Source organism: Ceratosolen solmsi, unplaced genomic scaffold, assembly GCF_000503995.2.
Source record: "Ceratosolen solmsi marchali unplaced genomic scaffold, CerSol_1.0 scaffold10, whole genome shotgun sequence".
Taxonomy (NCBI): Eukaryota; Metazoa; Arthropoda; class Insecta; order Hymenoptera; family Agaonidae; genus Ceratosolen; species Ceratosolen solmsi.
The window spans coordinates 21,931,958-21,956,829 of NW_011948412.1; the positions used below are offsets into that span (position 1 = coordinate 21,931,958).

Genomic DNA, 24,872 nt, shown 5'->3' on the forward strand with positions numbered 1-24,872 from the left:
GTGGAAGTAGTTGTCAAGATAATACGCTTATATTCGTAGTAAATGTAATCAATATAATTTGGCCTCGAAAAAATTTGACCTCAACTGAAAATTGTTTTTGTTTTTATTTTATTCGTTTCTTTTGTAAAAAAAAGGCATCCTTAAAAAATGGCTTTCATAAAAAGAACAGCGGAAGCGGCAAGCCATACGAACTGAAATTTGCTCTTGTGGTATATCAATGTTGAGTCACATAACAAATCTTGAGCAAAAAGCGGAAGATGAATAATAATATGCACAATGTCAATGAAGGGTAAATTCACAAGAACTATTGAACTCAGATATATAATTAGTGATTTTATAATTATAAAACAAAAACTACAGATGAGACATTCAGATCGGTAGTTTCTTGTGTGATATATGTACAGATATATGAATGAAAATATTTACTTAAGACTAAATATTAATAATTAATACACATCTATTATTTATATATATCTGGACGATTTCGTTTGCAATTTGATTTAATTTTGTAGTTTAAATCTGCAGTTTAAATTGATCAAACAGCAGTTATTTTATATTTCCTCTATTTCCTCTATTCTTCTTCTCTGGGACTTAGGATTCGCTAGCGCGATCAACAAGATTCGGCGTAGTTGAGAACAATGTAAGCATTGTCTTAAGATGCCGAGTGCGCACGTACGTCTATTGCTTGTAGTCGCACGTGCAGGGTTTTGGATTGCAGTGAAATTTAGGAAATGTTTGTACTTGATAGTTTACGATACTCTTTCAGAATCTACGTCTTCTTGGAGAATATATAATAGAGCGAGAATAAATAAGCTAACTTTTCACGGGTGTTTTCCAGATGTATAGACCTTCTCGAGTGTCCAATGACCGTGGGAAATTGTGGCAATAAAACTGTTCTCGCAATCTCGAACAAAAACAAAAATGTAAAAATATAGCCTTTAAATAAAAGATGTATGAAAAGTTTTCTATTTAGATTTATGTAAGTTTTACATCTATATAAAATTTAATTTTTTATTCAATTAATTTACATTTAATTCGAAAGAATTTATGCAAATTATAAATATTATAAATTCATTTTCTTATAAATTTTTTAATCATATCGACTCCTAAGTAATAAATGTCTTATGAGAAATTATATCAAATAAACTTTCAAGTAACATTTCTAATAATCTAATGTGATCGGAAATTAATGATGAAAATAAACTTCAATATTTCAGTTATAATACCTCTCAAAAAATATAAAATATTTTAAGTAATTCGTTCATTTTTCATTCAATTCATGTTCATTTCTATTCATATTTTTACTGTATTTTAATTATTAAATATAAACTTCGCTTCTAATGATATTTTGTACTGTAATATTATAAATCAGATATTTTAATGATTATACCAAAACCTTTTTAATAATGATATAATGAGTTCAAAATAAATAATTCATTATCAAATATTTTAAATTAACATTCTAAGAAGAAGAATAAAAAACATGTATACAAATTGTTGTCATGTCAACTAAACATTTTATATTATTGTAATAATAACATAATGATTAATTTGAAGGTAGAGGTATAATTTTATAGCATGCGCAGCTGTTACATAATTAATATTCTTTGCCGTTTCATCGAAAATACTAGAAAATGCTTTTTCCATATATTAAAAATTTAAAGCTACATTAGTCCGATGATATTCCTATTATAAATATAAACATTTACTATTTAAAAAGTGTTAATACCACATGTTATACTGACTGCAAATTTACTTCTTTGATGCGCAATCGCGGTTTCCACGAGAAGATCAAAGTCGGACGAACGATACAACATTTTAAATAATAAGGAATCGGGCTCGCGTGGATCATTGCTGGCATATATACCATAGTACAGTATATAAATAGAAAGCAATAATGATGAATAAAACCGAATTTTCATACCATACTAAATGACAAGTATTATCATTTTTATAGTGTTATGAATATTTTTTTGATTTATCTATTTTTTAGAATATACTCTTGGATTTCTTTGACATATAAGAAGTCTAAATTAGAGTAATTTAAGCAGTTCTATAGGAATTTAAATAAATAGAAATTTAAGCAGTTTTGCTAAATCGTTTAACATTGTTATTCATTTTGATTTCTAATCTATTGATATTTTTTGATTTATTAAATTATAAAAATTTTAATTAACACATTAAATTGTATAAAACGCATTTTATATATAACGCAATTTACATTTCTATATGAATTATTGAATATTATTACAATCGTTAAGTATTATTATATTAATTTACAATTAAAGCTTAGTTAAGATTTTAATTATAATATGTTCATTTTAATTTTTCATTATCTTTAAGTTAACATCTTTTAATTTGATTAATATAGATACTGATAAATTATACATTCGAATGTGCATACAATATTTTCCTGCATATAGAATGTTCTTACATATTTATATTCCACATTTGCATACGTTGTTTTTGACTAATAGTTAGTGCAGGCAAGTTAATTGATAGAATATTCTAATGGTACTTTGGCGAATTATAGTGGCATTTAAATAAACATTATCAAAAATTTAAAATCTATTATTTTGATGTATTGCTATATAACATTATAATAATTGTATATTTATATAAAAAAATTTTATGTGATATTGATTTATGTAAAGTTTCCGTAAGATTTTTGAATGTTTAAATAAAAGAAAAACAAAATTGTTAATATATATAATTTGATAAAATATTTCTATATAGAATTTATCAAATAATACTGATGTAATGCTATATATCTAAAATAAAAATAAAAAATATAATAAAAATATGCCCTCGATTTGAGATAGAATAAAAAATACTCTAAAAAATACGATTCTTTGATGTATGTATATTAATGTTTCTCTTATAAATAAGTGAATTAAATTACATAATAATTTTACTTCAAGGTGACATAAGAGTGAACGTAAAAATACCAAAAGAAGCTGAGCTTGGGAAATCTACAAGCTTAGAATGCACTTGGAAACTTTTAAGCAATAATTCCCTTTACTCTGTGAAATGGTACAAAGACGAGTACGAGTTCTTCAGCTACAATCCTGAAAATGAGCCCAATGATCGAATCAAGATTCACCCACAGAATGGAGTGACTATCGATGTAAGTGAAAATACTTAAAAATTATTATGGTATTTTATTTATGATTGTTATTCCATATTCTATTAAAATGTCTATAGAATATCTAAAAGTTATTGGAATCAATCACGTGTCATATAAAACTAATAACATAAAAATTTGACCAATAATCATTTCAATTTTTATATTTCAGAATTTCATTCAAAAGCATGCTTTTATGTGTTATTATTTAATAACTTTCTACAAATGAACAAAAGCTACTCTATAGTAGTGTTTTTAAAAATAAATTATACATTTTAACAAAAGTAATTTTTCTATAGTCTCAATATTGCATAATGAAAGTGGAAACAACACTATTCATATAGGTTGTACCATCGATTTTTTTTACAAAGATATTTATATGGGTTCTATAAAATAAAATAACCTTCTTTTTAGTTCATGCCAAAACTTTTTTCGACAATTATAGTCTGCTCAAAGACTTCAATCAAGATGTCAAAACGTTACAACATAAATCTGTTGGCAAATTGTAATTAATGAAATTGTTATACATAAAAGTTTTTTTTAAGTTTTTCAAGTTTCTCCTTATAAATGCGAGGATAATCGTTACTGTTCAAGATTGAAGCCAGTTTTCAATACCGCCGATTATCGGTATCGCCGGCCTTTTAGATCTCAGATTACTGTAAACACTTGGACGAGAATTTTTCGTCTATTTGTTATGTTTTGGTTTCAAGTGGCCCATAATGTTTATATGGTCTTCGGGTAATAACATCGTCCGGAAGTTTTCTATCGGTATTACGCCCTAATTTTTCTTTCGTCGAATTCTCGAACATTCTAGATTTTTCTTTCTACGCCTCGTGTACAACTCATACATTCAGTGCAACAACGAGGATGCTTTGTTGCCAGCTAAGTGAGCCGCCGCGTGGATATATAAGGCAAGCACGCGACGCGTCTCCCTCACTTGCTAATCATCTCTTGCCGAACCACCCTCGCTCAACTGCGCTTGCGGCTAACATCTTGCCGTGACCCGACCGCAGTGACCGACCATAGTGAACTATGTTTAACTATTTAACATCGTTACCAATTGTGGATCGGCTCAATTCAGCTGCAATTGAATAGATGTTTTCTAAAATATATACAAACAACTTCTTACCTAACAAATATTGTAGCTCTTATAATTTCAGTAGAGTAGAATATAAATTGTATGCAACCTCTTTATCTCACCATTCTAAAAGTAATGCGTTTTGAAAAATATAAATTTCAATAATTCTCTCAACTGTATAGGTAACCAAGTAAGATGCAGAAACAAATTTCTAGTACTAATGTCGATAAATAAGATTCGATTTTCTAAACTCTTGAAGACTTAAGAAACATTCATTTATGATCGAATAAGAGAGAGCATAACGTTTATTGTGTATTTTTGGTTTATCATATTCCTGAAAAAATTAAGATAATTTAATTTTAATGTACCTGGATATGCAAAAATATTTATATAAAATCATAAAAACAAATTTTAGTTTTTAGATACAAGTTCTTGTTTATGAATATATAGGATATAAAATTTCGTAACAATGTTTTTTTTCGCAATTTAATTGCAATTTATTGATACTTAATCGTGAAATCTCTTATAATATTCATATCAACTATTTATGCATAATACATTATTTATGTAAGATAAATGTAATTTATAAATTATCACTATTATTGTTATACATATAATAATAATAGTATTTAATAATCTAGTAGTACCTGCAATATCAAAAATATTAATTACAAGAAAATTCGCCTACATGTAAAAAATGTTAATTACGTTAAGTTTTTTTGTAAGTAAAGCTTCTCGAGATATGATAAATACAATTAAAACTATTGTTTATAATATTAATTATAAATAAATATTTTATAATAATATGAATATTAGTAATTTTTGAAGATTTTCGTAACAATTTATATAAAAAATCGTTTCTATTGAAAGGATATTATACAAATAAGACGTAGAAATGCATAGATCTATTGGTATCCAAAAAGATCCAAAATAATGTATAACGAAAAAAATTCATCGAGTTTAAAAATGTATATAACACAAAAGACTAAACGTCGCAATAAAAAATACCCAGGAAAATATATTCCTTCCCAATGTAATCATAGACTTAAGATTTTCCAGGAAAGCAAAGCTTACCGATATCGGTCATCGGTATTCGAACGTCTGTTTAAAGGAATTATCGACCCTCTTTTTAATCTTTATAACTTTTGGTTAATCTACTTTCTGCATACCTTATCTGCATTTATAATTCCGAATAAAGATGTATGTACGAAAACCATACTGAACTTGAATTTATTAAAGGCTTTATCTTGGATTTTTATTTATTTTTAATGAATTATTCATAATTGTATACGTCTATCATTAAGAATACAGTATATACAATCATTAATTTTTCATTTTTTAGGTTTTTGTTTCAAAATTTTATAAATTAATTCTAAGTCGTTTAAATATTTGTGGTTCTACCGGGAGGGATATCGCTCGGACTCCTCTGAATCGTCTCGATAACACTCTCAACATTATTGATCACTGCTTACAGAGCCTACTAAGAAAATTCTCGAGGGATAATGAATATCAACGATAATATCAGCACTTCATGATGGAATATGAAGATCTCAATCACATGGCCAAAGCTTTTCCCGTGTCTACTCATAAAATTTAATACTATCTGCCACACCATGGTGTGCTCAAACCTGATCACTACAACCAATCTAAGAGTGGTTTTTAATGACTCTAGCACATCAACATCAGTTCTGTCAATAACATATACACACTCGACCCAATTTGAATCAGAAGACAACACATCTGTTCACCACCGATATCACAAAAACGTAAGGTAGATAAGAATCCACAAAGATGGTTGGGATCTTCAAAGAATCCTGTGGAAAGACGATCAACAGGCAGAAATACCTTATCAATTAACAACAGTCACTGACGGAACAAAGACTGCCCCATTTCTAGCAGTGAAAACAATGCTCCAATTAATAATGGGCGGGAGAAGCAGGTTCCCTCGTGAGACCACTCATAGAAGATGTGCCGGCGACAGTTTCGGAAGTGCAGACACTCCACAGAAACTAATAAAAATCGTACTCCAATTACGGAATCTCTACATGGCAGGCGGCTTTCTATTGGTAAAATGGTATGCAACTCATCAATATGTTATCACCGCAATCAATGCGAATCATAATCTGACCACCTCGATTACGTTCGATGATTGTTCTACGAAAATTCTTGGATTACGGTGGTCTACTCGACAAGACACGTTTAGGTTCACGACATGAAAGACGTCGGTTCAAGATGAAACTTTACGAAATACCTTGTCTTATCTGAAGTGGCTCAGATATTTGGCCCATTAAGTTTTATGTCACTTGTCGTGATCAAGAAAAATATTCATGCAGGAGCTATGGCTGCACAAGATCCAATGGGACAAGACACTGTAATTGCAGCTTTCTGCACGATGGCTGATGATAGAAGAGATCTCACCAACTTGACCAACATTTCAATACCACGTTGGCTAAACTTAAAGGGCACCTCACACCTAAAGCTACATGGGTTTTCTGATGACTTCCAATTAGCAATATTCATTGTAAGGATTAGCAGTGAATTTTGTACACTCCTTGAAAGGACGTGTGCCGAGTGAAACGCTATTGTCACTCACAGCGAACAGTTGCTTTTACCTGATCGTGTGATATCGTTACTTGAGACATTCCTTCATGATGAGGAATACTTCGGTGCCATGCTTCTTGTAGTCGATTATTTTATTGTATAAGTAAGCAGTCAGCATCCTCGACTGCTTGTTAACTGATGTGTACTCGAAAATTGAACGTGTGTTCCTTGTGTAATGGCTTCACTGAGGCAGCGTAACCGAGTGGAGTAGTTATGGCTATAGACTCTGGTTAAACAACGTGACTGACTAGCGTGGATGATTAATAAACTCCTGACTAGCTGAATAACTATGAGCTACGTCTCGTGGTGTGCTTCCTTTAAATAACCACGGGGCAGCCTACTTTGCTGGCTACAATGCAAGGTGTTGATATGCGGAGGCCAGATAAACATTGCAGGATATTCGAGAGTAATGCTTTAGAATATTCCAGAATTCTTTGAATCACTTGTTTACAAAATTCAAGTGCTATGACTTATGAAAAGACCTTTCCAAGAGCGAAAGGTCTTGGAAAATGCTCCAATTCCAAACACAGGCCAAATACTATTCGTGAAATATGTGTTTTAATATATTTGATAAGTGATCATATATTTTTCAACTTAGAAAATAAAAAATTATACAAGAGAAAGCCAATTTAACAATCCATGAACAACAAGTTGTCCACAATTGATTAGCAAACCGAACAAAGCCTCTGCCGAATTCAAAAGTAATCAAACTCTCAAAAATATATTCCCGTCGAAAAAGGAAAGAACGATACAATTCTCATCTATTTCTACTTTTATATTTCCTTGTTTACATTATTGCATGAATGTAATTAGCTATCCGACAGCAACTTGCAGAGCAAAGATAATAACAGTAGTTAATTTTTACTAAACGAATTTCTTTTCTAGTGAAACAATTACAGATCCAGGACGTACCAAGATTACCACGTTTGTGTTTACCAATATATGCTCTGTAATTGAATGTTAAGATATATTCAACATAAAAACTCAATTTTATTTTATTATCGGGAAACTATACAAAAGATACTTTTAAATATTTCACTGATAAATTGTAAAGTGAAGTTAGAATGAACTTTAGATCATTAGAATATTAATATTGCTTTCTCAAATTTCATCATATTGATTTAAATAAAGTATATATAGTTTACCTTCAATGAAATTATTAGTTGCAACAGTTACTAATATTTAAATATATTAATAAAAAATTATTGTAAAGTAAAAAATTAATGCCATTTAAACTAAATTAAAGTTAATGTATATGTAAAAAATTGTATTTGCTTAAAAATTGTTGAAGACATGTTTCTATACGGAGTATAAATTTAATTTCCAATCAATTAATTTTAAAACAATTTAAAAAATTAGTTTTAAATATATGAAATAGCTGTTAATTTTTACCTAACAATTTAATTTTATATTAAATATGTAATTTCTTATTATTAATTTATTACGTATTATAAATATAAATTTATTATAAATATTATATGATAAAATATATAAAAAAGTTTTTTTTTTAAATACTGGGAGAATTTCAACCACATTTTTTTTCCTACGTCACACTTGAATTAATTATTTTATTATAATGATAATCCAATTATCATTCTCTTAAAGAAATTTTAATTATTTATAATTTATGTAAATGGTTAAGAACACCTGGTTAAGAAAAAGTACGTTTTAAAAAGGACATTATAATTATAAAAATCAACAACCAATTTAATGTATTTATACATGCGGTTATGTTTTATTGATAAACTTCTCGTTTTTTATTTTTACTATATTCATTAACAAATAACAAAGTACTATAGTTTTAGTTGGAAGTATAAAGGATCATTTGAAAATATAGAAGGTATAAAAGAATAATAATTGAAAATTAAAGAAGAATTCCGTTTTGTTAAACATTTTCATGAAAACGAGAAAATATACTTTATAAAATTTCTTATAGTAATTGTGACTATTAATAAATATATAAATATATTATTAAAAATGTAGTGAATAATTATTGTTTCTCTAAAAGATAAAATTTTAAATTTCTTAAAAAAATTTAGCACCTTATTTACAAATTTAAAAATTGAAAACTAATTTCTCGTCTACAATTATAAAATTTTAGATTCGTCATATTATATATTATAAGTCTTTTTAATTCATGTTATATATATATATATATATATATATATATATATGTATGTATGTATGTAATAAAAGATAAAAATATGAAGAATATTTTAATAACGAACTAAACTATTCGTATATTATTATTACGCAACGTTCATAAAAAATCTATATACATTAATTATGAAATTATTAAATATATCTAATTTATATTTCTAACCGTTAAATAATTTTAAGCTAATTATATAATATATATAAATTTTAAAAAATAGAAAATTTTCGATTAGCTCAGAATTTTAAGTATGTAGCTTTTATATTATTCTATTGTGCCTTATAAATGTTTTATCCTCTATTTAGTTTTGAATTATTTTATTATATTATTTTATAATAGTAATATATAATATTATATTATTTATACATCCACGTAATACACCCATAATTTACTAAACATTATAATAAACATTATAATATAATCATATAAACATTATAATTATAATATATCAATTTAAAAATCAAACTATTAAAACTTTAACTATTGAAAACAGATCTATAAACAATATAAGTGTAGAAAAATAGTAACGTACAGTTACATTTGATGTGCTAAATGCATTTTTGAAAAATTCATACCATTCCAAATATGTATTTAAGGAGCAGGGGATCGAATTCGGAGTATGAGATAATGTGGATGATGCTTTCACAAGTAGAAGATCTTCCTTATGGGACTGCAAAATAATATATCAGATGAAAATATTCAAAGGATTTAATATAATCATAAGAACTACTGATTTCATTAGATTTTTATTCGGAAAATTGGTTCACTTGATTTTCTTTCACTTACGACTTTCGTAAAAAAAACTTGATCTTTATCTTTTTTTGTTGAATTTAATATCAGTAGGACACTGATATAATGAATATTGGTAACCGAAAGATGAAATTCGCTTTTATAAAAAATATATTGATAACTGCTTCAAACTTAATAATATATGTTGAATAAAATTTTATAAATAAAACAATGATTTAATTGAATAAATATAATATGTGAATGAATTGTATTGTTTTTCCTTAAATAAAAATGACCGATAATAAATCATATCGCATATTTGTAATATACAATTAAGTTATTACAAATTATAATTTGATAATTAGAGTTATTTTTAATAATGAAAAATTTTGAATATTTTTTTATGAATTTATTCGGCTTAATAAATTAATCAATATATTATGTAAATTTTATCATATTGTATTTATAGGTGAAAGCAAGCAATAAAAATTTCATTCTACTTACTCACTTGACATTGAACAGCTCTGGACAGTACAAATGTGAAGTTTCAACTGGAGCACCATACTTTGCCACGAACTTTATCAAAAGGAATCTTACTATCATATGTAAGTTTTGACCAATCCTTATATTTTATGAAAAGTGATAAAATAATGATAAATATTTAATGAAACATGTATGCTTATATATTAGTGTTCGTAGTAATAATGGAAAAAATTTCCTAGAATACATAAAAATACTTCCTTTACTTTTTATTTTATTTTTATAAAACGTTTTTTAAAATAGAAACTGCATTTTTTATGTACATTTAATATATTATATTATTATTTTTTTATTACACATTGTCTACTAGTTGCAAATTAAGTAGACGAGAATAATTATTTAATGTTGCAAATTCTTCTAAACTTGGATAAAATTAAATCGCCATCTGATATTAAAATTAAAAAAAAAACGGAATTCTTTATAACGAATCAACATTTATTTAAATAGTCTTTCTATAATTCAATAACATTTCACTTTATCACTTTAATTATATTCAGTTAATATAAAATACTCTATTTTATTGACAAATACACATATACTTTTATTAGAAATATTCCGTTGTAAAATATCTTAGGCTATTAACTTCCTATAATTTTAAATTTATATATCCTTGAATATATTGATATTTTTACGTAGTATTTTTATTCTATATGAATAACTGTACATCATTAACAAGTTTGGATTAAATAGTCGAAAAAGAATAATAAATTAAAACCATACACTTAATAAATAAATGGATATTAATGCAAAAAATGAAAATAGAATTCAGAAGGAAAAAACAGAAGCTTTCAAAATAAAATCCAAAACAATATTCAATGTAATTCGATTAAGTTCAAAGGGCACAAGGAATTCAGCACGTGAACTCAAATTCAAATATTACTGAGATATGTCTCCGGGAGCGCAACGACAAGCTAAAGTTAAGAATTACGAGCACCGCTCCATTATCGTTTGCAGTATTTTGGCTCGCGTTTCACTTTAAAAGGTTTCCTCTTTTCCCTTTGAAAAGAGAAAGCAAGACTGTGCATCGCTAACGATAAAAAGGAAAGGCAAGGAGATTTACCGAAGAGTTGTGAGAAATAGGAAATTACGGAAGTGAGTGGAGATGAAGGCAAAAAGGAAAAGTAGAAAAAATCTACGTATATACTCTAGCAATAAGAGCTAGCCGAGATTTTACTAACAATAAATTTTTCCGCTTATGTAAGCAATGGGTATACATATATGGCTATAATGTATTTGTACATATTACATTGAAACGTAAAAATATAGATGCTTGTGTAAAATTTGAAGGGCATTAAAATATGGAAATCATATTGTAGACGAGAAGAGGAGAACAGAAACTGCAAAATAATAGTTAAAATTTTTTAAATAATCGTTATTTGATATTAATAATCTAGTTTGTTGGCTCAATAGTATGTTTATGACTATTCAATTATTTCATTAATTAGAAATTTTTAAATCAGCCATAATAAAATTAATTATTATTTCAACTATTGAATTCAGAATTTAATGAAGTAAATATTTCTCATTTGTATGTTTGATATTCTATGTTTCCAATCTTAATATTTTCGATGTGGTTATAATCTCTTTATAATTATATGACAAACATTTAATTATATCTATTTAATTATATGTAGAATTTATTTAGGTTTTAATTATAAAGATTAAATTAAAATGTTAATTCATTAAAACATCCATTCGTATTATTTATAAAGATAATATGTGCATTTTTCTATTTTATTAATTTATCAGTTGTTATCCTAATTGACTACAAATGAAGTTGTATAAGTAAAGACTATTATTATTGTGTTTCAAATTTAAATTAGTAAGGTTTTTTTTAATGAATCAGTTTTAGTGTTGAACAATTTTTTAAAAATTAATATCAATTTTTTCTCTACAATCATTAAATTATCTCATAATTTTTATTCAAGAGATATAATCAATATTTTCATATAATAAAAATTAAAAGTATTCGTTAAAATAGATATTAGCAATAATTACTGAGCGAATATCATTAAAATAAAATGTATTTATTAAAAATAAACTTATGATTTTTAAATATAAATAAAATTTAAATTCTTGAAGACATGTCCGTGAAATAGATATTGTGTTATATATATTTTACAGGCAATTTAATATTTATAAGTAATTCCTGCTAAAGATTTTATAAAAATGACACACCCGATAAGCTTACTTCTTTAGACATTTTGATGTTTAATTTCACTGTTCACATTTTGATTCAGAATTAAAATTACAAAATTACATTAAAGGTAAATCGTATTCGCCAATTATGTATCGTTATTCATTACATTAATTGATGGTCTTATGTTATCATCATGTAATAAAATATAATTCATCTGCAAACAGCAGTACTAATATTTTATCAACATGATAGTCCAGATTAATCCGAATTCACGTTTAAAATAGTTAATTATGATATTGTCACGTCAAGTATTCAATATTAGCAATACTCTTTTATGACATTTGAGCCGAGAATTCTCGCATCAAACAATGAATATAAATAATAGAATAAAAGAATAAACCTGTAAAGGAAAACAGTTCTATGAATAAGAATGGAAAAAAAGAGCATATGAGAGAAAGTAAAAATGTTATCTGGATATATAATGCACTTCTCTTCGTAATCCTTAGAGCTATCACCTCGATCTCTTTGTCCATTCGTCTTTGCCACTTTTAAACATACATGCTTGCTTGTTTCCTCCCTTGTTAACTCCATAGAGAATGGAATTTTCTATGGACATTATAGATTATATATGAGCCTTCCACTTCAGGAATCACTTCCTTTCATATACACAGTACATTAACTGTTCCTCAAGAGATCGTTTTAGAAGATAAGGATGTATGGTGTAATAATCAAGCAGATCCGATTTCTGGCATCTATACTCGATTCATCGATACTCGGTTGAATAATGTATGACTGGTTGACATTCTGCGAATTTTTAAAATATTTATCTTGATTTTAATTAAAATACTTTAGACTTTAAATACTAAATTCATGGTAATTCTAGATTTCGCTTGTTTAACTTCACTAACTAATCAAATACCAGACAATCTTTATACTATCGGCGACCTTATATATTATCAGTCTATTGTCAAACTTAGTTTTATTTACTTATCCGCTATTTTTAAAATTCAAATTTTTTTTTTTATATTGACTTGTATAATATTTACTACAACATGTATAATATTAATGCATAAAATTAAAAACGATAGTTAAACCGTAATCAACGTTCATATAATATAGTAAAATCTTAAAAAAATATTTTTACCGAAAAAATGATTGTTTTATTTGATTGAAATATAGTTTGATAATTCATTTAAATATTCATTACTTTATAGTAAACATTTTTATACTTTTTATTATATAAATATGTAATTTTATTTTGTCGTTTTATAATTTTAATAATTATTTATACTGAATTACTACCTGATATTCAGATTTATTCAATTTAGAAGACAAAAATAATACAAATTCAACAAATATTGAAAAATTGTTTTTGGAAATGTTAATGAATTCAATATTTCTGCAAGCATATACGTGCTTATGCATACATATGTAGATACTCATAGGTCGTGAAAATAAACGTGCAAAATACATTAATTAAATCAACCAACAGATAAAATTTTAAAGTCAACCAATCAGAGTTCTCTTCTTCGAAGATTTAAACTTGGTGTTTTCAACAATTATATTATAATTTTCTTCTCTGTTATATTTAATGAGACTATTAATTATGACGCTGAATTCAGTTAGTCGAAAAATGTTTAACATTCATAGCCTTTAGTTGACTAGCTAATGACTTGATGAATGACCGAATTAATTTTAATTAAGAGATGTTGAAAGGACAATTTTGTAATATGACATTATCGACTTGCATAAATAAAAGACGTAGCAATTATCAGCCATAATCGTAATAAATAAAAGATGGAAACTGTTCTCGAACAGTGAAAAGAAAATTTCTCGAATTATATTCATTAGAAAACTTTCAATAGCCATTATAATAAGGAATTATCGACATACATAAAAATCTAAGAGAGTCTCGCCAAGGTTACTGAAGACACGAATAGGTTAGTACATTTGGAACATACTCGTAAACAGCCACTTTATTGCCTTTCGTACTACAGACGCAGTAATTGTTTTGAATGCAATGAAGACCCTTGCGAATTACCATCAAAACCCGGTTAGCTTGTTTACTAGAGTATATTTTGAGGCTTAAATTATTTAAAAACAATTGAGTGAAAAGCATTTCTTAAAATCCATTGCAACCTGAAACTCGGCACAGCGACGTTCGGCAATCTGCGTACTTTCAATGCCACCAGCAAGCATGCATTGTTGTCAAGTACGATAAAAGTTGCTGCTTGCATAGGCCAAGCGAAGACGCTTGACCAAAAATCATCCCCACCACGATGAGTCTCGGAGAGGGGTAAATCTTCCACTTGCTGCCAGAGATACTCCTTCGATATTCTCACTGTCAAAGCCTAATTTCTTATGAAGTGGGAAAGGGGGTGCACATTAATCATGCCGCCGAAAAGCGGCGTGTCCTGATTGGAAAACTAAGACCAGCAGCTCCTTGAGTGGGGACTCATGGCAAGAGGCCTTAAAGATGGGAACAAGACAGCGAAAACGCTCTGTTCGTGGGGGATTATTGGAATACGCAGTCCGCGTGGGCAGCCAAGGGCCTTTTTCTCCAAAGGGGACAAATCACACAGAGTGAGAGTGAGCAGTCTAGAGAAAGGTCAGATAATAGATATTCATTGTCCACGGAACCAAGCCAACAAATTCACTCAACGCAAAAATAAGTGCTAGTACTTCAAGGCAAGAATAAATAGTGCTGGTGAGTATAAGAGTCACGCCGCACATAACTGTGTCCCTCTCACCGGCTGATCAGATCTATAATTAGTGCAAGCTGATGAGCATAAGAGTCACGCCACTTATAATTTGTGTCCTCATCGGCTGATCAGATCAAGAATAAATAGTGGATACTGGTGAGTATAAGAATCACACCGCATATAAGTGTGTCCCTCTCATCACTAGATCAGATCAAGAATAGTGTATCCTTGTGAGTATAGAAGTCTCGCCGCACGCAGTCGTCTTGCTGCGTGCAATTGCGCCTCCTCACCGCTGAATCAGAGACTGAATTACGATATCGCTGTAAGTACGTTGATACTATTATATCTTCAATTATTGTTAGCCGGCGGCAAAACCGGGATATGACAACCATCAAGATTATCTCACACGCTCCAATCGGAAGTGTGCAGCAATTATTTACCTGTGCAATTTACATCAATTAAACGATTTCAAGGCATCTTGTGTAGTGACACCTCATGTATAAGAAGCCGATCAAGAAATCATATTGTGTAATAAATTGTATAATAAATATAATTAACCAACTAACGACTCTTGTACAGCCCCTACATCTCACCCCTTCCCGAGCGTCTGCTAGGGCGGGCGGCAAACTATGATATTGAAGCATTGGCAGTTTGAGCCAAGAATTACATCACTACAACTTTCGAACAGAAACATATATTGAAAATATTGGATTAATTAGATAAATAAATATAAATTTATTAAACTTTTTCAAAATTTTTATTAGGTATTTTATTAGGAAATACTCATGCGACATTTCTATACATATTTCAGTAAAATTAATCATAATCAAAATTTAATGCATCATTTTATTTTATATATATACACTTCAATATATTAATTGAAAATATTTTATATTGGATACAAGATTTTTCGTCGTATTGTTTAAAATTTGATAAATTAAGTAATTAAATAATTATATATTAAAAGTATACTTAAAAGTCGCAAGATTAATAAGATTAACATTGTTTTGGTTGTATGTGGTAAAATCTCAAAATATTGCAAAATCCACGATGGAATAATAACAAAAAAAAAAAAGATTATTTTTGCAATATTTTTACAATTTCAAAAGAAATTAAATATTCGAAGTGAGGGTATCTATTTTAATTATTTAATATTTTTAATTCGATCAATTATTATATTATCATAGAGTAATGCAAATTGCACATATGATTGTTCGATTACTATCCCACAATAAGTAAAATAGAATTTCTAGGTTTAATATATATACTAATGTTAATTATGATACAATTAGCATACAATTTAAATGTAACTATTATTTGTTTTAGTATTGTGAATTTTATTAGTACTAGAAAAGTATACATAAACAGATATTAATCTTTTAGGTCTGCTATTACTTTCGGTATTTACATATGTAGTTCAAAGCTCACAGTAAAATATTTTAATTCTTGTCTATACTTTAAATAAAGTAAATCCTATCATAATAAGAATTAAGTCTTTTACATTTTCACCCTTGGCATTTGTTTATCTGAAAATCTTTATCATACTAAATCTTAAATTGCACATAATTACTTATCATTTTTATGTATTTATTTCTGATGATCTTTTGTACTTTACTCTGGTAATGTCAATTGGATATTAATTATCTTATATACTTTATATATATAGCTTCATTGCGATGGGACTAATGGAATCTTCCTTCTCTTCTACTTTTTAATTATGAGCCCATTTTATTAAATATATGAACATAAACAGTACTGTAATATTGACGTTGAAGTGTATATCAAAAACATCCGACTAATAAATGGGCATTACATTAAGAAATTTACGTTTTTTAACTAGATAGAAGTAATTCCATTTGAATGAATTTAAATATTTTAATTGCACAAATTTTGTTAAAATTTTTAATTTAGAAAACGAAAATAGTTGCAAATAAATAAATATTGCGTTACAAAATGTGGCGAACTCATATAGTTTGTTAATTTCTCTTATTTATTTAGGATAAATCAAATTAAAATTTTAAGTACATTTCCTGATACTGAAAATATAAGAAGATTACACTGCAATAAAGATTAGTATATATTGAACTCTATTTGGCAGCGGTCGAAGGAAGTGATATTAAACTCGCAATGGAAAGAAAAATGTTTCGAAATCCACGGTTTGTTAACTCAATAACAAGTCAATGTCTTCGTTAATTTATAGAAACTTTTTAATTATATTCACAAAATGCACAATATAATGAATAGGGTATATTAGGGGAAGTAGATAGTCTGATGTTTCAAAAGAGAGATATAATCCTATAAGACTTAATCACATTGCTGAAATAACATAAAATTTTCGAAAAGTGAAGTACGGTAAATATATTCAAATAGCAGGTAATTTTATAAAGACAGAAAATTATATGCATATTGTTACAACTGTCAGTTTCTCATTTAATAATCGCATAAGAATTGAATATAGTAAGTATATATTTGAACACTTATTGTAAGTTATATCGTGAAGAGATATTAAAATACGAAAATCATGAATTTATGATATTGCGCACTCGAATTTTTCTGTTCACTGTACCAGATGAGGCTCTTTGAAAAATCCTCTGATACAACGATATTCGAGTCTCATATGTTATGTTCTAATGATATTTATACAAGAATTAAAGCCAATTTTAATAATAAAATGTGAAACAGCTACTTCTGATGTGTAAGGAAAGATCTGGAGAGGGACTTTCACATTTTCTATTAATGCCTTATATTGCTTTGAACAAATTGTATGAATACTCTAATTCATTCTCATAATTGTATATTTTATGATTACTTGACAATGATATTGATTATTTTTATAACATTTTTATATCTGCTGCTCTTAAAAATAGAAAGTTAATGAAATCATCAATAATATACTGAAATAACATACTGAAAATATACCGAAAAACAGAAGTCTCTTAAATAAAATAGTTTAATTATTTTAAACGTTGCTGTATATTTTTATAACGATTTGTTTTAAAACATTATAAATTATTTTATATAAATATTCCTGCAGATGCAACTCTATAATTGTACATTTAGTTGACTATGTAAAGTTCTTTTATTCCCATCGACTAGTGCACTTGTATTTTAATTTAAATGTATTTCTTTAGTTCTTATATATTTTTATGCATTCTCATATTTATATTCGAAAAAATATAAAGATTTTGTTTATATTTGTCATATAACTTAATCTAAGAAATATAAAATATTATGCTATTTATATGTGAGACGAATAATTAAATAATATAGCTTGCATATAGACAAAATCAACCATATTGTTATCAATCGTATTGTCATAAAATATTTAAAAATTACTTCGTTCTTCCAACGTTTATCCCTTTATAAGGTCTCTATCCTATTTCTATGAATTCTTGCAAAGTATTGTAAAGCATACTACACGAAGTCTTCTTGGAACGGTCAACAATTTCTCAAGAGCCAAGCTTACATTTAATCCTATCTCCGTAAGCTAACATCTGTGTGCTGAAGGAATGAAAGACAGGGAGGGGAGATTGCATATACGATTACTTGAATATTACTGGAAAAGGTAGCATACAAAGTCTTAGCGGTTAGGCCACAAGCTTTTGGCGGTGGTTCAAGAATCGAGGTCAATCGTGTGTAGATCCAATAACCTCTTCATACTGTAACACGAAACGAACTTACATATAAAACACGAAGCACACAGGCTTCTTATTTCGACTAAGCTGGTACAGTTAGTTTAGTAACCACCGTCGAGTCGAAAACTGTAAACTGTTTGCGATTCATAACTACTTTAATATTGGAGATTACAATGCTGCATAGGATTTTAAGAAAGAATGTTAATAGTGTTAATGAATTTAAAACTTTTTAATTAAGTCATACATCTTTAATATTAGTATTTAAACTTGTATTGATATTGTCATACATTAACGTGTTAAACAGTTTTTTTTTTATTATATTGCAATTTTTGCTATAAATTATTATTACAATCGTCTTTCGGTTAATATCATGATCTTATTTTTCCAGCATATATATCTAAATACTATATAAATATAACAAATAAACTTCATAAATTCGTAAATACAAATATTAATTGAAAAATAAACTTAACCACTTTATTATTTAATATATTATATTATATGAAGTTCGTAGTAAATACCGAATATTTTTATATTCATAAAACAGTTTAATTTTATTCGTTTAATAATTACTTTAATTCATTGAATTGTAATCATTCGTAATTGGTATTATAATAGAAATATACTAATAACCATTTCTTAACGGGCGATTCATTTATAAATATAAAGAGGATAGATTGACCGAGATTAATGGCTGCGAACCTCCTGGCAAGAATTGCAGTAAACCCCTGCAGTCCTCCTACCTGCTATGCAGACGCGCATGTTTCTCGTGTTCGGAATCAGCAGGGTGGGCATGCGGTTGCCGCTTCTGGGACTTTTCTAAGAGATTGGAACTTTGTTTGGCAGTACCAGAGTTCAGTTTCCTGAATTCAATACTTAATTATATTCAAACTAATTGAGATAAATTTTATCTCTATTTAAATATAAATATATAATAAGTGAAATTATTAATATAATAATACAATTAAAAATACCATTTTTGAAATTAATAATTTTGAAAGAAAGTGTTTAAGATTTCTATAAAGAATCAAACTACTCATTTATATGTAAATAGAAAAATTAATTTGTAAAGATCAATAAATTTTGCAAAAAGAAAATACAATTGTTTTATTTATTGAAATTTAAAATCATTTTAAATTATATTCTAATCATACTGAATAATTCATAATGGATAATAAAAACATTGATAATCTTAATATTTTCTAAGGGGCACATTAATTTAGTTACAATAATATAAATATGATAATATAAACAAAATATAATACAAAAATCTTTATCTGATGTATGATAGTAATAAGGCTACATATTTTTTCTATTGAATAGCAACGGATGATACACTGATGCTGTGCTTAATAACAGGATATTAAATATTATGGAATAATGACATATTTTGACTTAAATCATAATTAATATCATAAAGTAATAATTAAACTTTTTTTATTGAACGAAAAATAATTTTCGTAGTACTCTCATTTAATTTTTCAAATTTCACTTGTTCGCAGTTAATATTAATTTTAAAAATATAAATTTTTCAAAGTTATAAGGAATAAAATAAATCAACTGTTTGATTGCTTGAACAGCCAATGTTTCGATAGCATTAATTTGCTATCGGCCCGAGCGGATGCTTGGGAAGGAGTTAAGTGGAAGGGCTGTAGAAATACAGTATGCGCTTTTTCGAAAATATGGTTTATTTACAGTTACACTATTCTTCGATTCGATTTATATATTATGGAATTTATTATTATGGAATAAGTTGTCTACTAGAGATACTATTAGTGACTCATTATTGAGTGTAATTTGTGCTATTAATGGTAGCGTCATGCTAGTCTTGTAAGAACTGGGAATAATTAATAGCTTGCTCATTCTGTGCGGAATAGCATTTTAGTTTGCACAGAATTTGATTAATTACAGTGATGCAGTAGCCTTGATCTGATCCTGAGATGAGTAGTTCACTATCCGGAATGCTCCTTGTTGATCTAAAATTATATGCATTTAATGCTATGGAAATATTGTTTAAATGAGAATTAAAGACCATTATATATTTATAAAATAGAGATATTTTGTTATAAATAAAAAATCATTTTCGTCAAATAAAAATGTTAAACTAAGATATTTAAACTAAGATATTTACCCGCGGTAGAATAATGGTACATACAACATAATAACAGACAACAAAGGAAAATTTACAATCCAATTCTATAATCAAGGCTTCGTGAAAAGGCTTCTACATCAAATTGCACTCAATACATTAGAATTCCAGTGATGAAGAACGGAAATAACTATTCTTTTTTTTTCTTAAAATTTGTAATTACTTATCGATTAAGATACTACAATGATTCCTCTCTATTTATTTAAAAATTTTATATAATATCGATTTATTTTTAGCAATTTAAAATATTCAATTATAAGTATGAACTCTTTCTTTGCAAATCAAAAATTTGTAATGAGCTCTCATAAAGAATTTGTTTGTTTCTTACAATTATGTACATATTTTTATATTTTAGTATGCATTTTTATTAACATTTTACTTTTATTAAAATATTTATATACAAAAGTTGTTAATAATGATATTTAGAGAATTCATTTTTAAAAAAACAGTTTTGAAAAATAATTTATTTAATAATATGCTTTTATATAATGTATATAATATATATAATATAAATAATACTCTAATACACTTTCAAACCTTCGAACTATAATTATTTTTAACTTATTATGGCTTCATTGACCGTCGAATAAGTCGACAATTTTTATCATCGAGTAAATTAAATATTCGTTTAAGTATCATTAACGCATGTACAAGAGAATTGTTATATAGCAAGAATCATTATTATATTATATATAATGAACATTTATTTTTAGCTTTAAAATTGCAAAAAAAAACATTTTAAATACCATACTTCCTTTCACGAGAGGTTCAAATCTTTCTAAAATTTTCGCCTAACACGTGTTTTAGCATTACCAAGTCAAGATCCTGAAATCATGGGCCTGGCATCCTATTACGCCATAGGCGATAACTTAATTGCCAATTGCACGTCCCGGCCGTCGATGCCAAGGGCAAAACTCCAGTGGACCGTAAACAACCGGACGGTAAGCTCTTACCTATGTTACATGTATATAATGTTGATTTTACGCAATTATTTGTTCATCTAGTTCATTTAATTTAACATCTCAAGTTTGATTATGTAGTTATTTCGTTAATTCGGGTAATAGATATAAATAAATTTATATCTCTATATAAAAAAACTTAGTTTCTTATCTAGATTCTAAACAATAATTATTTCAAACAAATTTATATCATGAATACTTTTATGAAAGATATATTATCGTGTTTTATATAATTGAAATTCAAAGCAATACAGACCAACAACGTGTAGGACATATATTGTGCATATTTATTATTATTAAAATAATTGTATAAATCTTTTTTTACTTCACATATTGGTAAATATTAATTATTCTTATAGGTATATTTAATATAAGATATAGAATTTTACAGTTAGTTGTAAAACGCTTTTTAATTTTATGTCATTTTATACCCACAAATATAAAGAAAGATTTTTTTTTGTTTTGACATACATTATTTTAACAGAATTTTAATAATAATAACTTAATTAAATTTCAAGCTAATATGTAATTTAATTTCGTAAGACGCAATAATTCTTTTTTGTGTATACTGTCAAAGCTGTAAACAAGACTGCAATTAGATTTTCTTGAGTTAGAATTTGCATACTATTAGAAATTTTAATACAAAGTCATCTACAAAGTGAGATTATTTGTTTAAAACTAATCAATTTTGAAAATCTAATTTTAATATATTTATTTGAAAATCAATTTTGAATTCAAAACTAAAGCAATAAGGTGGATCAAGTCAATAATCTTTTTGACGTCAATTTCTAAGTTTATTTTGAACTAACTATAATTTATATTAGTTCTAGAAAATTTATTTTTCAATTAACTTTCTTCAATATATTTCCATAATGTTTGACTTAAATCTAATTATTTCTTAATCTCCCATGCACCAGCAAAAATGTATAAGACTTAACTTTAAAATCATATAAATCATAGGACTCATACACGTCTGAAAATTATATAAATCGAATAAAATTTACCTTAATTATACCTTAAAATGAAATTAAACCTGTGAAGCGTATTACCTGTTAAGTGAATAAAATTGTTAACGCAGATTGTAGAATGTAAAAAACGTTAAATAATACGCGTATAAAACTTATTTAACGATTTCTGGAGACGTCCGTATTAGAGAAATAGTTATTTTGTAAGGAGAATTTTTTTATAAACTCTCGAATAGTTATTAATTATTTATCTATATATTTCCAGTTAGGATACAAATTTACTTTTTATATAAGATTCAATATCATATCAATGTTTCGTTAATCTAAACACGACTAATAGAGCAGACTTCATTTACGTTTGTAGATTACAACGCTTTTGCATCGTGGTTATGTTTATCTTTCTAATTAATTCAAGTATAATCTAATTAATTCTAATTAATACAACTTAAAAGGAATTCCGTGAATTTTTTCTTACTGATCAGTTGTTGATCTATGTCGAAGTTCCAAATATTTTTATTCAGAAGTAAGAGATACCCACTTAAAATATTGTGTTTGTATGATAAGCAAATAGGTTCCTATGCGATGAAACTTATTTATAAATAAGTAAAATATTTAAGGTAAAAGAATTAAATATAAAAAAAAGATTTTATTTATTATTTATTTTATATAAGATATAATGATTCCATGTAAAAATAACCTTTTATTTGTTATTTCGTTTATACATACTTGTACAACATATTTGCCTACAACTAAGATACATTTACTATTGAACAAAAAATTATTTCAAATAGAAAATTAAAGACAACAACAACAAAAAACAAAATGTGTACGATTAGTATAGAAAAATTGCATTTATAATGTTGCAGTTCTTTATTTGTGTAGTTTTAGTTTTATTGACCATTATATTAAGCAATTATCAATGGAAGATTCATTTTATTATTATTTAATAAGATATGGAAACAAAATTGATATATACTCATCAATTATTATATTTATACATATGAGTATATACAATTCTTATGTTTTTTGCATTTTATATAGCATTTATGTTAATAAATATCATTTGTAACTACTGATATACTTGTATAATGATTTTCTTGATAATGAGAAACTCGATTACATTTCTTTTATTAACATTCTGCCATAACAAAATTTTTTCTTCAATTCTTTCTGACACTGTATCTATATAAAGAAAGTACTAAAGTAATAATTAATGGTAATAAATAATTTAAAATTTAGAAAAAAGAAAATAATGTTATATAAAATAAATCTATATCTATTTTTATAATCTTATTTATATTCAAAGACCTTAAACACTGTTTTTAGATCGAGATTTTTGTAAAATCCTTTAAAATGTATTTGTAAATAGTATTTTATTTGGAACTTTTCTTGCTAAAAGATTTTTTTTTATAATAGAAGATAATATAATAATTAAAGTAAAATTAAATGAAATTATAAGTGGAGATGAGACAGATACAAGCACTGTTGAAGTAGAGAAGCCAAGCAGAAGGAGGAAGGTCCTTACTCTTGATACTATAGTGATAAAGGAGTCACTAATAGCAATTCTAGGAGGCAACTTATTCAACACAAGATCAATTCGAAACAACTGCAATGACGCGAATGAATATAGCGTATACCCTTCCATAATATATAAATCCAATGAAAGAATCGTAAAACTGTAAATAAACTATATTTTCTAAAAAGCGCATATTGTATTTCTACAGCCCTTCCACTTAACTCCTTCCCAAGCATCCGCTAGGGCCGATAGCAAATTAATGCTATCGAAACGTTGGCTGTTCAAGCCAAGAAATCAAACAGTTGCGAACACTACATTTTATCATTATAAAAAACTTTTATATTTCGCTTTCTTGAAATCAATGAAATAATGTATTCTATCTCCCATTCTATTTCAAAATATAATTTTTAAATGTGTACTGTTGATGACTGGTTACGATATGTCTTATTTATTATATTTATTATCATAGTTTTTTTCTAATACGTAATCTAAAATAATGTGGAACATGAAATATGATATTATTTAATTAAAACTTATAATTGTTTTTCCTTTTATTATACATAATATATTGTAAACATT

General features: G+C 26.8%; 1 protein-coding gene across 1 annotated transcript in view; it reads left to right on the plus strand.

The window, feature by feature from the left end:
• The first annotated feature begins 276 nt into the window (after positions 1 to 276).
• LOC105365986 (uncharacterized) overlaps positions 277 to 24,872 on the plus strand; it is a 33,492-nt gene continuing 8,896 nt past the window's right edge. The window contains exons 1-4 of the mRNA XM_011504289.1: positions 277 to 289; positions 2,922 to 3,127; positions 10,157 to 10,292; positions 21,661 to 21,794. Coding sequence (XP_011502591.1) covers positions 277 to 289; positions 2,922 to 3,127; positions 10,157 to 10,292; positions 21,661 to 21,794 — 489 coding nt within the window. The remainder of the gene's footprint in view (positions 290 to 2,921; positions 3,128 to 10,156; positions 10,293 to 21,660; positions 21,795 to 24,872) is intronic.